Source organism: Nannospalax galili, unplaced genomic scaffold, assembly GCF_000622305.1.
Source record: "Nannospalax galili isolate Female #2095 unplaced genomic scaffold, S.galili_v1.0 scaffold185, whole genome shotgun sequence".
NCBI classification, from domain to species: domain Eukaryota; kingdom Metazoa; phylum Chordata; class Mammalia; order Rodentia; family Spalacidae; genus Nannospalax; species Nannospalax galili.
Genome location: NW_008355474.1, coordinates 1,988,087 through 2,000,994, shown reverse-complemented (window position 1 = coordinate 2,000,994; position 12,908 = coordinate 1,988,087). Strand labels below are relative to the sequence as shown.

General features: G+C 38.8%; 1 protein-coding gene across 3 annotated transcripts in view; it reads left to right on the top strand.

The window, feature by feature from the left end:
• Fanci (FA complementation group I) overlaps positions 1-12,908 on the top strand; it is a 101,933-nt gene that overhangs the window by 31,294 nt on the left and 57,731 nt on the right. For all 3 annotated transcript variants that reach the window (XM_008852825.2, XM_029555966.1, XM_029555965.1), the window contains exons 4-10: positions 2,586-2,716; positions 3,093-3,249; positions 3,326-3,383; positions 7,112-7,153; positions 8,095-8,218; positions 8,681-8,766; positions 10,610-10,736. In XM_008852825.2, the coding sequence (XP_008851047.1) occupies positions 2,586-2,716; positions 3,093-3,249; positions 3,326-3,383; positions 7,112-7,153; positions 8,095-8,218; positions 8,681-8,766; positions 10,610-10,736 (725 nt within the window). The remainder of the gene's footprint in view (positions 1-2,585; positions 2,717-3,092; positions 3,250-3,325; positions 3,384-7,111; positions 7,154-8,094; positions 8,219-8,680; positions 8,767-10,609; positions 10,737-12,908) is intronic.

Genomic DNA, 12,908 nt, shown 5'->3' with positions numbered 1-12,908 from the left:
ATGTTTATATACACACATATCTGGGAGTGGAGTTACTGGATCATGTGACTATGTTTAACTGAGGAACTTCCAGACTTTTCCAGGGTGGCTGTATGAAGGAGCTAGCTGCTCCGTATTCTTTTCAATTTGTGTTATTTCTTTTTTCATTATAGCCATCCTAGTTAGGGTAAAGTGGTCTCTTCTGAGTTTCTTTTCTTTTTGAAAAGATTTTGTTGATTTTTTTTTTGTGTGTGTGTGTGTTTGTGTGACGGTCAGAGGACAACTTGGTGAGGTTAATTCTTTCCTTTTGTCTTTGTGTGTAGGTTCTGGGGCTTAAACTCAGGTTACTAGCAATTTTACCTACTAAGCCATCACACTGGCCCCATCTTCTACTTTTGATTTGCATTTTTGCAATGGATAATGATATTGAACATCTTTTCATATGGCCATTTATATGTCTTTGAAGAAAAACCTATTCATAAACTTTAAAAATCAGATTGAAGGGGCTGAAGAGATGGCTCAGTAGGTAAGAGCACTGGCTGCTCTTCAGAGGACCAAGGTTCAGTTCCCAGCACCCAAATGGTGACTCAGAACCATCTGTAACTCCAGTTCTAGGGGATCTCATGCTCTCTTCTGTCCTCTGTGGGGACCAGGCATGCATGTAGTATACTTCCATACATGAAGGCAAAATACTTAGACACATAAAGTCAGAATAATTAAATAAAAAATCAGATTAGAAGCTGATGACATGACTGACAAGTATGAGTACCCGAGTTTAGTCCCTAACACCCATGTAAAAGCTGGCTACAGCAGCACGTGCCTGTAATCCCAGCACTGGGGAGGCAGAGATGGGAGGATCCCTGGGGCCTGCTGCCCAGCCAGTATAGCCAGTTAGTGAGCTCCAGGTTCAGAGAGAAATCCTGACCCAGAAAACAAGGTGGAATGCTATTGAGTTGTCTTTTCTTTGTGTGTGTGTGTGTGTGTGTGTGTGTGTGTGTGTGTGTGTGTATATCTGTGAATGCAGGTATGCACATGTTTGAGATAGGGTTTTCTACTTGCCTATGCCAGGCTAGCTGGTTCACAAGTTTCCGAGCACTGGGATTATAGACACTTGTACTAGGCATCTGGCCTTTATGTGGGTTCTGGGGATCTGAATTCAAGTCCTCATACTTGACCTGAGGGTATCCTCTGTTCTTCACATGCATGTATACAGAGAGAGAGAGAGAGAGAGAGAGAGAGAGAGAGAGAGAGAATGAATATGAGAATCTGCCTGCCTCTGCCTCCCAGTTGTTGGGGTTAAAGATACGTGCCATCATGCCTCGCATCTTCTCTTTTTTGATGGTATTCTTTGACACACAAACTTTACTTTCAGTGCTGTCTCATCTGTATTGTTTTAGTTGTTGGTGCTTTTGCTACCTTATGCAAACTCATGAAGATTTATACCTGAGTTTTCTTCTCAAAGTTTTATAGCTTTAGCTCTTTCTGGTTTGTTTTAATTTTTGAGATAAGGCCTCAAGGTCCAGCCCCGCATGGCCTCAAACTCCTAATCCTGCCTATCTCCCAACTACTGGAATTATATATGTGTCACTACAAGAAGTTTTGCTTTAGCTCTTGTATTCTTGTATTTGAGGTCTTTGATCTTAAATTGACTTTTGTATGTGGAATGAGGTAGAGCTCCAACTTTAGTCTTCCTCCCATCTGGCATCTTTATATGAATTGATTATCTGGAATTTTTTAAAATTTACATTTATTTATTTATTTGTTTATTTATTTATTTATTTATTTGTATGAATGTTTTGCCTGAATATATCTAAGTGCATCATGTGCCTGCAGAGGTTGGAAGAGGGTGTCAGAGACCCTGGAACTGGAGTTACAGATGGTTGTGAGCCACTGTGTGGGTGCTGGGAACCAAACGCAGATCCTCTGCAAGAGGAGCCAGTGCTCTTAACTGCTAAGCCATCTCTCTATCCCTGTCTGGAATTGCTGTTTTCTTGTTTTAATTTGTGAGATAAGATCTCATAATGGCTTTAAACTCCTGATTCAGTCAAGAATTACTGACCTCCTGCATCTACCTCTCAAATACTGGATTAAGGAGTGGACCACCACGTCCATAGTGGGGTTTGTTTGTTTGTTTTTTAAAATAGAGACTCCTTTGGTTGTTGTGATTCTTTGGTTAATGTCCAGAGTTCATTTAGGCTGTTTTTGTCAGTATTTCTGTATCTTTTATGGAAGAGATGAATTTTCAGTGTCCTTATTACTCTGCCATTTCTGTTGACATAACTTAGTGATAATGCTTTTAAATAAAACATGTTCAGGGCATTAAATTTGAGCAGTGAATCCCCCTTCCCAAAATGCTACAAGATATATTTAGAAGATTTCTTCTTCCTGCAGTGTATAATTATTAAAATAAAATGAGTTAAGCAGATGACATTTCAGTCCCTTTGTTTTGGCTAAATGAAGTAATTTTTCAAAGCCCTCTTCGTATTACTATTATAACACCATAATTCTGTTTCCATATTAAATTACAAACTTTTATTTTCCTAGTTATCCTTAAGACTTCTTCCCACCCCCCCATTTGTTCTGTATTGCTTGTTTAAAACAAAAAGGTTCTCCCTGCTCTGAGGAAGATGCAGCCCTTAGGAGATACAAGATATATTCTTGCTGTATCCAGTTGGTTGAATCAGGAGATCTGCAGCAAGAAGTAGCATCGGAGATCATAGGTTTACTAATGCTGGAGGTAAGAAGGAAGGGGAAACATTTGTTTGGGGGTAGTTTGGGATAAGTAATAATTTGTTGAGGGAAAGAAAATTTTAAGTGCCTAACCTAGCATAGTTCTGTTTATGAATAAGAGCTGTTATTTAAAAAGTGCGATTTGTTAGGTATAAACTATCTTGTAGGTTTTGAAAACAGTAGGGGATCAATGGAGGTTTATAACCTTTATGTCCTTTATAGTTACAAATATGGAACACACCAGCATGATTCTGTTAATCCCTTATAGTGCCAATTCAACTCAATGCCAACTCCGTAATTTCAGCGAAAGACTTAACTTCATGGAAAGAGATTTCCAACGCTGGATTTCTGCTTAAGATTTTCTTTATCCCTTGAACTTTCAGGCTCACCATTTTCCAGGACCATTACTTGTTGAATTAGCCAATGAGTTTATTGGTGCTATTGGAGAGGGTACCCTAGTGAATGGAAAGTCCTTGGAGTTATTTCCTATCATTCTCACTGCCTTGGCTACCAAAAAGGAAAATCTAGCTTATGGGAAAGGTAATTTTCTTTCAGTTTTAGTGATGTTTTCTCTGTTTGTGTAATCACATTAATTTCTGTGCATTTGCATTTTTAGGTGATTTGAATGGGGAAGAGTATAAGAAGCAGTTGGTAAATACCCTCTGTTCTGGCAGGTAAGACCCATTCATATATAGGAGCACCTCAGACTGCAAGTTCCCCAAAACTGAGTGGCGAATTATAGCAGGAACGTAAAGTTTTGCTGCTGCTGCTGTTGTTTTTTTCTCTTTAGTTTCCAACATTTTTGTTATGTGTACAAAATAATAGATTTCTTTTTTTAATATTTATTATTTTATGTATATGAGTGTAGTGCCTGCATGTAGGTAAGTGCCTGCGGAGGACAGAAGAGGCTATCAAATCCCCTGGAACTGGAGTTACGGACAATTGTTAGCTTCCATGTGGGTGCTGGGAATCAAACCCAGGTCTTCTGCAAGAGCAGTCAGTGTTCTTAACTGCTGAGCCATCTCTCCAGCCCCCTTATTTCTTTTATATATATAAAATTTTATTTTGTTTTATTTTTTTGGTGGTCTTTTTTGAGACAGGGTCTCCCAGTAGCCCCAGCTGGCCTGGACCTCACTATGTAGACCAGGCTGGCCTTGAACTCAGAGATCTGCCTGCCTCTGCCTCCTGAGTATTGGGACTAAAGGCATGCACCACCACACCCAGCTCTTATTTATTAATTTGTAAGTTAAGATACAAAATAATAGGTTTCTTTATTAATTTTTGCAAATATATTTTTATTTTATGTGTATGAGTGTTTTGCCTGCATATATGTATGTGTACCCATGTTGTGCATTGTCTGTGGAGGCCAGAAGAGGGCATTGGATCCCCTGAACTGAAGTTAGGAACTGTTATCAGCTATGTGGGTGCTGGGATCCAAACCAGGGTCCTCTGCAAGAGCAGCCAGCTCTTAACTGCTGAGCCATCTCTGCAGCCCCAGTAATAGCTTTCTTTATGGCATTTACACACACATACACACACACACACACACACACACACACACACACACACATACGTACGTATCATTATACTGTAATTAGCCATACATTAATTTGTTCTTTTCCCTCACTATGCTTCTATTTCCCCTGCTTCCCTCCAGATAGTTCCCCTTCTGCTTTTGTGTTAGAAACATGTTACATTTAAATATAGGCGGTTTTATTGGATTTATTTTTGAGACTGTGTTTTACTGTATAGCTTGGACTGGCCTTTATTTCATGATCAGCATGCCTCTGCCTACATGCCTAAGTAGGAATTCCAAGTGATAGAATTGTAGACTGCTGGAATTACAGGAATGTGCCACCATCCCTGGCTGTATTTGTAGACTTTCTTGTCTATTTTATTGATTGTTACCACTGTAAGAGCCAGGAATGGTAATGCATGCTTGTAATCTCAGCACTTGGGAGGTGGAGGCAGGAGCTCAAGGTCATCCTTAGTTATATAGCAAGCTTGAGTTTGGCACGTGCTACATTATGCCCTATGTAAAAAAATTAAAAATAAGTAGTCTCATGCAGAGCTTTTATCACGTAGCACTATAGCCTGCCTACTTTGTGGAGTGACTTAGAAAAGTATAACTTGTTTTTCTTCTTTCCTGTCTCTCTTGGATACTGGCTAAAGCCTGGGTATACTTTTCCTGACACTCTGGAGTTTCTCACTCTTCCTGTGAAGTGCCCCGTAATTGCCAAGCAGCTCCTTGCTGATCTCAAAAGACATGGCATTCTCACTTCTCCATCTCCTTCCTGGGCAGTTGCTAGACTTAAAGCTTTCCTACACTGTTGTTGTCATCTTAAACTCAAAAAAAAAAAAAAAAAAAAAAAAAAAATCATAATAATAATATGCCACCAAAAAACCATTTAGTCTGCAGTGAATTTTTTAAAATAAGATGATTTAGTGTATTCTTTCTTCTAAAACTGTACATACTTTCAGTTTACTTGACTTTTCATTTTAACACAGCAGCATAGTCTTCTGAATATTATCTGGAGTCCTAATGTCCTCAAGGCAAGGGAAATTGTCCTGTTCTTGTATCTTACTTGTTTTGGTTTTTTGGTTTCCTTCCTCCCCTCCCTCCTTCCCTTCCTTCCTTCCTTGGGTCTCCCTGTAGCCCCAGCTGGCCTGGAATTCCATGCTGACCCCAATCTCTTAGAGATCTACCTGCCTCTGCGTCCCACTGATATTAAAGGTCTGTGCCACCATATCTGGCTTTTTTAGTTTTTAAATTTATTTTTAAAAATACTTTTATGTGTATGAGTATATTGCCTGCATGTGTGTAAGTGCACCTGTGTCATACGATGCCTGTAGAGGTGAGAAGAGGGCATTGGATCCCCTGGAGCTGGAGTTATAGACAGTTGTTGGCCACCATGTGGGTGCTGGGAATTGAACCCAGGTCCTCTGCAAGAGCAGCCAACGCTCTTAACTGCTGAGCCATCTCTCCAGTGAAATTTTTTTTTTTTTCTTTTTGAGACAGGGTCTCCCTGTAGCCCCAGCTGTCCTGGAACTCACTATGTAGACCAGGGTGGCCTCGAACTCACAGAGATCCACCTGCCTCTGCCTCCCAAGTGCTGGGATTAAAGGCATGCGCCACCACACCTGGCTTCCAGTGCTATTTTAAAAATATTATATTTATTATTTTTATGAGTATGAGTGTTTGCCTGCATGTATTTCAGTGTACCACATGCATGCAATGCCCACAGAGGTCAGAAGAGAGTGTAGGATCCCCTGGAGCTGTAGTTACAGACAGTTGTTAGCCACCATGTGGGTACTAGGAATTGAACCCAGGTTCTCTAGAAGAACAGCTAATGTTCTTATTGGCTGAGCCATCTCTCCAGCTCCTATTTTTTTTTTCTTTTATTTTTTGAGACTGGGTCTCAGTGTAGTTCAGGCTGGCCTTAAGCTCACTATATAGCTAAATTCAGATTTGTAACATTCCTCCTGAGTCCTGGGATTGCAGGCATGTACCTTCATGCCTATCTTACTTATTTTTTAAGATTAGATAGCCCAGGTTGATGGCAAACTCATGATCCTCTTGCCTTAGCCTCTGGAATACTGGCATTATAGGCCCATCACCATTCCTGCTTCAAATATTTTTCTGTTACCAAAAGGAAAAATGTTTGTAGTAATGTCTTTCTATATTGAAATTACTTTTTGCAAGTAGGTATGTGAGCTGTATTTCAAATAGTAAATTGGGTGATTTGTGATGATGTACTTTTTTTTCCTTTTTCTTTTCTACACAGGGTCTCTTTGTAGCCTCAGCTGGCCATGAACTCACTGTAGACCAGTCTGCCCTGGATCTTACAGAGATCTACCTTCCTCTGCCTCCTGAATGCTGGGATTAAAGGTGTGTGCCACCATACCTGGCCATCCCCTGAAGTGTTTTTCTTTAAAGTTAGTAAGTTATATACTCTGTAAAATATATGTAAACTATGTTGGCTTCTCATAATTTCACCAGTATTGGGTTTTATCAGTGTAGTTTGTTTTGTTCATTTTTTGGTGCTAGGGCTTAAACCTCATCAACAACTGCTTTGATTTTGCCAGTCTAATAGGTTATAAACCAATTATTGGTCTTTGTTTGTTTATTTGTTTGTTTGTTTTAAGGCAGGGCTCCTGTAGCCCTCAAATTGTGTGTAGGGGAGGGTGACCTTGAATTTCTGCCTCACCTCTGAAGTACCAAGATCACAGGACTACATGCCCAGTTATTGTTTTAAACAGTATTTATTTTATCTTGCTTTCCAGTATTGCAGAGTCAAACTTGAAGTGGTCCTATTTTCCCCCCCTTTACTTGTTTCACAAAATCATATATAAGGAGTTAAAATGAAATAAACTCATATTCTCCCTCATTGTCTTTAACCAGATGGGATCAACGATATGTGATCCAGCTCACATCTATGTTCAAGTAAGCATTCTTTTTTCCTTTTCTCTGTATAGCATGCTTTGTCAACACATCTGGTAGAAATTAAAACCCAGAAAGCCCAAAGTCCACTCTGAGTAATAGCATTGGGTACCTGTGTCTTCCCTTACAGCATCTTCTCTGTGCTTTATTTAATGTGTAACTAGTTTGTTTCTGTTTTTGTTTTTATTTTTTTTTCAAGATAATTTTGCTTAGTTAAGTTTATTGGTTCACTTAAAGAGTCTTCATAAGAAAAAACTCAAACAGTTATAATCTAATACTTTATTCTCTGATCCCAAATTTTAGTGGTTTTTTTTTTTTTTTTTTTTTTTTGCCTATGTTTGTGGTACGTATGTGTGTGTATGTGTGTTTGCCTGTGTGTGGGTCGGTATGCACATAGATGCAGGTGCAGGTGGAGCAGGTGGAGGCTGGACGTTAATGTTGGGTCTTTCTTGATTGCCATCTACCTTATGTGTTGAACCCAGAACTTCATGATTCAGCTAGTCTAGCCAACCAACGTGCTCTGGGGATCCCCTGTCTCAGTTGAGTTACAGGTGGGCCATTATGCCCACCCCATATACCTGTGGGTGCTGGTCCTCATCCTTGCATAGCAAGTGTTTTATCTACTGAGCTATCTCCCTAGCTTCCAGATATTCTTTTTATTCATTTATTTTTATTTTTATTTTTATTTTTTTTTATTAACAGGATCTCCCATAGCCCCAGCCTACCTGGAACTCATTATGTAGACCAGGCTGGCCTTGATCTTACAGAGCTCCACCTGCCTCTGCCTCCCGAGTGCTGAGATTAAAGACTTGCATCACCAAGCCTGGCATCCATATTTTCTTTAGAAATGTTAATAGAATTTTAATTATTATAAAACTCTGGATTTAATTTCTAAAATCAAAGCAATTAGGCTCTGGCTAGATTTTGAAGTCTTTGATCTTTAGGGATGTCCCTCTGGCTGCAGAAGAAGTGGAATTTGTGGTGACAAAAGTGTTGAAGATGTTTTCAAAGTTGAATCTTCAAGAAATACCACCTTTGGTGTATCAGCTTCTGATTCTCTCTTCAAAGGTATAAAGGAAAAATTATTTCTCCTTAATTCTGTGGCATGAGCAGTTACATTTATTCATCTTTTTTCAGTCTATTGGCTTCCGTATGGGCATATACGTTTTCTTTATTTTACTTATGGTGATTTGGTCATGCTCTTCAGACAAGGAAAAAATACATTGTCTTTGTGAAAGTAAAAGAAAGACATCAGAAAGGGTATACACTGTGACTACAGAAAGTCTGACACTAAGGTTTTCAGATTAGCAGAACCCAGGGCCTTGGGCATGCTAGGCATGTGAACTACTACTAAGCTGTTTCCCTATCAGGAAGTATTTCAAACCCTGTGGCAACTTGAAGGTGTTCTGTACATTCTTACTGTAACTCTAGGTTGCAGTTTGTTTATTTACATTTATATTTGATAATCCTTTAAATTGAACTTGGTTGTTTTGTTCTTTAATTAGCAGAATATGTCTTTTTCTTTTTTAGGGAAGCAGAAAGAGTGTTCTGGATGGAATAATAGCCTTCTTCAGTGAGCTAGAGAAGCAGCACAGAGAGGAGCAGAGTGGTGATGAGTGAGTAACATAGTTTAGAAATAAGGATTATCTGGCAAATCCATCTTCCCACAGTGTATTTTAGTCATGTCATTGGCAGCTTTGCTTTCATGCCCATCCTTCCCCTCATCATAGAACCCCTGAAATCCTCCCTCGATGCTCAGTAATAAAGTTAGGAGAGTACTGAAGCATCTTTTACTCTTTTGTTTGTACACTTCCAAGCCAGCAAAGTAGCAATAATTGTCCTGTAAAATGCAGGTTTAAAATCTATTAAAAGAAAAGGCACTGACCGCTCTTGCAGAAGACCCATGTTCAAGGCCCAGCACCCACATGGTGGCTAACAACCATCCAGAACTTCAGTTCTAGGGGATCCAATGCCCACTTCTGACTGCCCTAAGTAGTGCATGATATAGGTGTATTTACATACACGCTGGCAATACACTCATACACGTAAAATAAAAATAATAAATAAAATATTTTAAAAGAAAAAAACCAACTAGTGTCTGTTTTGTGTGGGTTACTTTGGCTTTGGGAGAACAGTGGTGCACCAGTCAGGTGAGATCCCTGCTGTTAATGCAGTTTAAATTTTGGTGAGAATATTAAAAGTGCTTGGGGTTGGGGATTTAGCTCAGTGGTAGAGTGCTTGCCTAGCAAGCCCAAGGCCCTGGGTTCGGTCCTCAGCTCCGGGGGAAAATATGTGTGAAGATAATCCAAAAAGACAGTGTGTCAATGACAGCACAGCTACTCTAGACTGGTTCAGAGAAAATGTCTCTGAGAAGGTACTGTTTTAACCAGAGACTGGCTGGTAAGAACCTCAATATGTTGATAAGAGAGAATAGTCTCAGGTATAGGGATAGTATAAAGGCAGTAGTTCATTGTACACAGAGAAAGAGATATTTTATTTTAAAAATATTTTCAGAGAGCATATTCTGTGCCAGGTGCATAGAATGCAAATCTTGCATGCCTTCTATGGATATGGAAACCAAGAAACAGATTAAGGAATTTCCGTAGTTATATGGGCAGAAGACGGCAGAGCTAAGACTTGAATTCAAACAGGCTGGAGAGCAAGCTCATGCTGTTTACTCTAGTTCAGTCTACTGCCTCTAGTGTGTAATAACCTTAGTTACTTGGCTTGAGCAGTTGGTAAGAAGGAGGCCTTTATACTGAATTAGGAAAAGCTGGCAGTAGTAGGTTTCAGAGAGGGTAATGAACTCGGTGTTGACCACGATAGGTTTGAAATGTTAGCATCCATATAGAGGTGTTTAACAATAGGAGTTGTAGGAAAAAGCCTGAGCTGAAAATATAAATTGGTGCTCATTTAAAAAATATTAAAAATTAAATTAGAAGGGACCAAAGCCATGAGGCAAGGATAGAATTATCTAGGGAAAGTGTGAAGAGGAAGTTCTGAGGCACTCTGCATTTAAGGGTTAAGCGATGGAGGAGGATGAGTCGTCAACAACAACAAAAAAACTGAGAGTAGGACAGAGACAGAGATAGAGTGAGCTCAAAGCTGCCCTGGAACAAAGAGAAGGTTTTGCAAAAAAGCCAGGTGTTGTGGCACATGCTTAGAAACTGTCCAATCTGCTGAGGTGTTAGTTAAGCGGGACTGTATTGGTTTGGGCAACATGGAGGTCACCTGTGACCCTTACAAGAATAGTCAAGTGACATTGGTGAGGTGAAGGTAAGACAGAGCCTGATGGAATTGGGTTGAACTGGGAATAGAATATGGGATAAATAAATGAAAACAATATAGATAATTCCTTCAGTAAGTTTTGTTGTAAGCAGGGTAAACTTTCCATCTACACAGCATTTTTTTTTTTCCATTCTGTAACTAAAACTTACACCTTTCTATTGAACCTTTTAGGTTGTTAGATCTTGTTACTGTGCCAACAGATGAACTGTATCACGTGGAAGGAACCATTATTCTACACATTGTGTTTGCCATCAAATTGGACTGTGAACTAGGCAGAGAACTTCTGAAACACTTAAAGGTAGCACCAAGCTTTTAAGATGTTTTCAGTCTCTTTATGAAGCTAGGATGTTTGACTCGAAGCTTCTTTTATTTAGGACAACTATGGGTTTAGAGGGTCTTTTTTTTCTTCTTTTTTAATTTTTAAAGTATAAAATATGATATCCTCAAACTTTTATGTAAGCCAAAAAGTTCTGTTTAAAAACCTTCTTAGGGGCCAGCAAGACAACTCAGTGGGCAAAGGTACTTGCTGTGGGGCTACTTGAGTTTGATCTCTGGGACCCACGTAGTGAAACTCTCACAAGTTGTCCTGTGACTTACACATATACAACTCAGAAAAATCAACAACAAAACAAACAAAACACTTTCTTAGAGCAAAACAACAAAAACCGAGGACTGTTGAGCAGGAAACTCAGTCTAATTTTAACTTTAAATTGTAGGATTTTTTTTCTGTCTTTGACTTCTGTTTTTCCATTTAAATTGGGGTTTTGTTTATTTCTTGTAGTATGTCACAGACTATCTAGTAGCGTATCAGGTTCGGTTATTCATCGTTAGATGTTGGTGAGGCAGGAAAATAAAAATCAGAATTGTTCTAAACGTTTTTCCTTTTTTTGAGACTAGGTTTCATATATCCTAGGCTAACCTCAAACTTACTCTGTAGTTGAGGCTGGTGTTGAACTCCTGATCCTGCCTTTCCCTCACAAGTGCTTGGATTACAGGTGTGCACCATCACATCCAGCTTTCTCTAACTTTTCATTTTGAAAAAAAATTAACCCACAGAAAAATTGAAAAGTTAAGTCTAGCAAGGAAAACACCTGTGTGCCTTTCACCTAATTTACCTAGTTATAAATTTTTTTTTATTAGAGCCGGGTGTGGTGGCACACACCTTTAGTCCCAGCACTCAGGAGGCAGAGGAAGGTGGATCTCTGAGTTCCAGGCCAGCTGGGGCTTCAGGTAGACCCTGTCTCAAAAAGACCAAAAAAAAAAAGAGTGTATTTATTCAGTATTATTAAAAAAGCCTCATAGATTAATACTGAATTAATAGTTCAGCAGCTGAAATTTTTTTTTTTAATATTTTTGAGATGGTAAACCAAGTAAGCTTCGAGGCAGCTGCTTGGCCTGCTGGTTCATGTGAAAGCAGCCAGACGGTAAGTGAGTGAAGAAATGAGCCTGCTTGTCCCTTTAGTTTGACCCTTTAGTTTAACCCTTACATTGGACTTCCTTTTTTTTTTTTTTTTTTTTTTTTCCTTTATGATGGGGGGGTCTCATAAATTCCACACTGGCCTTGAACTCCATATGTAGCAGAAGATGTCCTTGAACTTCTGAGCCTCCTTCCTCTACTCCCAAGCGCAGAGATTACAGGAGTGCACCACCATGCCCATTTTTATGTGATGCTGGGAATCCAACCCAGGGCTTCATGCATGCCAGGAAGCACTTTACCAACTGAGCTACTTCCCCAGGCCTGTACTGTAGTTTTCTTATCTGAAGGTGCTGATGTCTGTTAAATATGAGTTATTTGTCATAGAAGTTGTGAAATGTGCCTAGGATTTTAAACTGTGTTGAATGTGTTATGAAATAATCACGATTTCAATTGGAATAATATTTTTAAGCCTAGGTAATTTTGATCTTTGTATGTTGAAAAATCAGGCCAGTTTTCAAGTTCCTACACAAAAGAGGATAGGACTCAGCACATATAACACTGATGCTAATTGATTAGAACTTGCTACGAGAGCATTGCTCATTCATTGGCCTGGAGTACAATTAGTGATTTAACTTCTTTGTCAATCTATAAATTAAATACATCTGTTTCATTTAATTATCACAAAATCATGGTGGTAAATCACATTGCTATTGCAATGCTGTTTGTAAATTTTAAAAATTTCATATTCTTAAAAGGTTTTTTTTCTTAATGTTAGTTGGGATATTTATCCCTGTATAATATTTATTTTTTTAATCTCTGTCTTTTGTGCCTCTTGTTCATCTATAATAAACCAATTTTATAGAAAATGTAATTTATTGTATAAAGAATAGAGGGTTATTTATTTTATAGAGAATCAAGTCAGTCAACAAATTGTCCTATATTATATCCATAAAACAAATGTTGGAAAAAGAGAAACTTAACCATTGTACTTAGCTGGAAAGGTCTATGATGATGTAAAGAAGATATTGCATAGAATTTGTTTTATAAACCTTA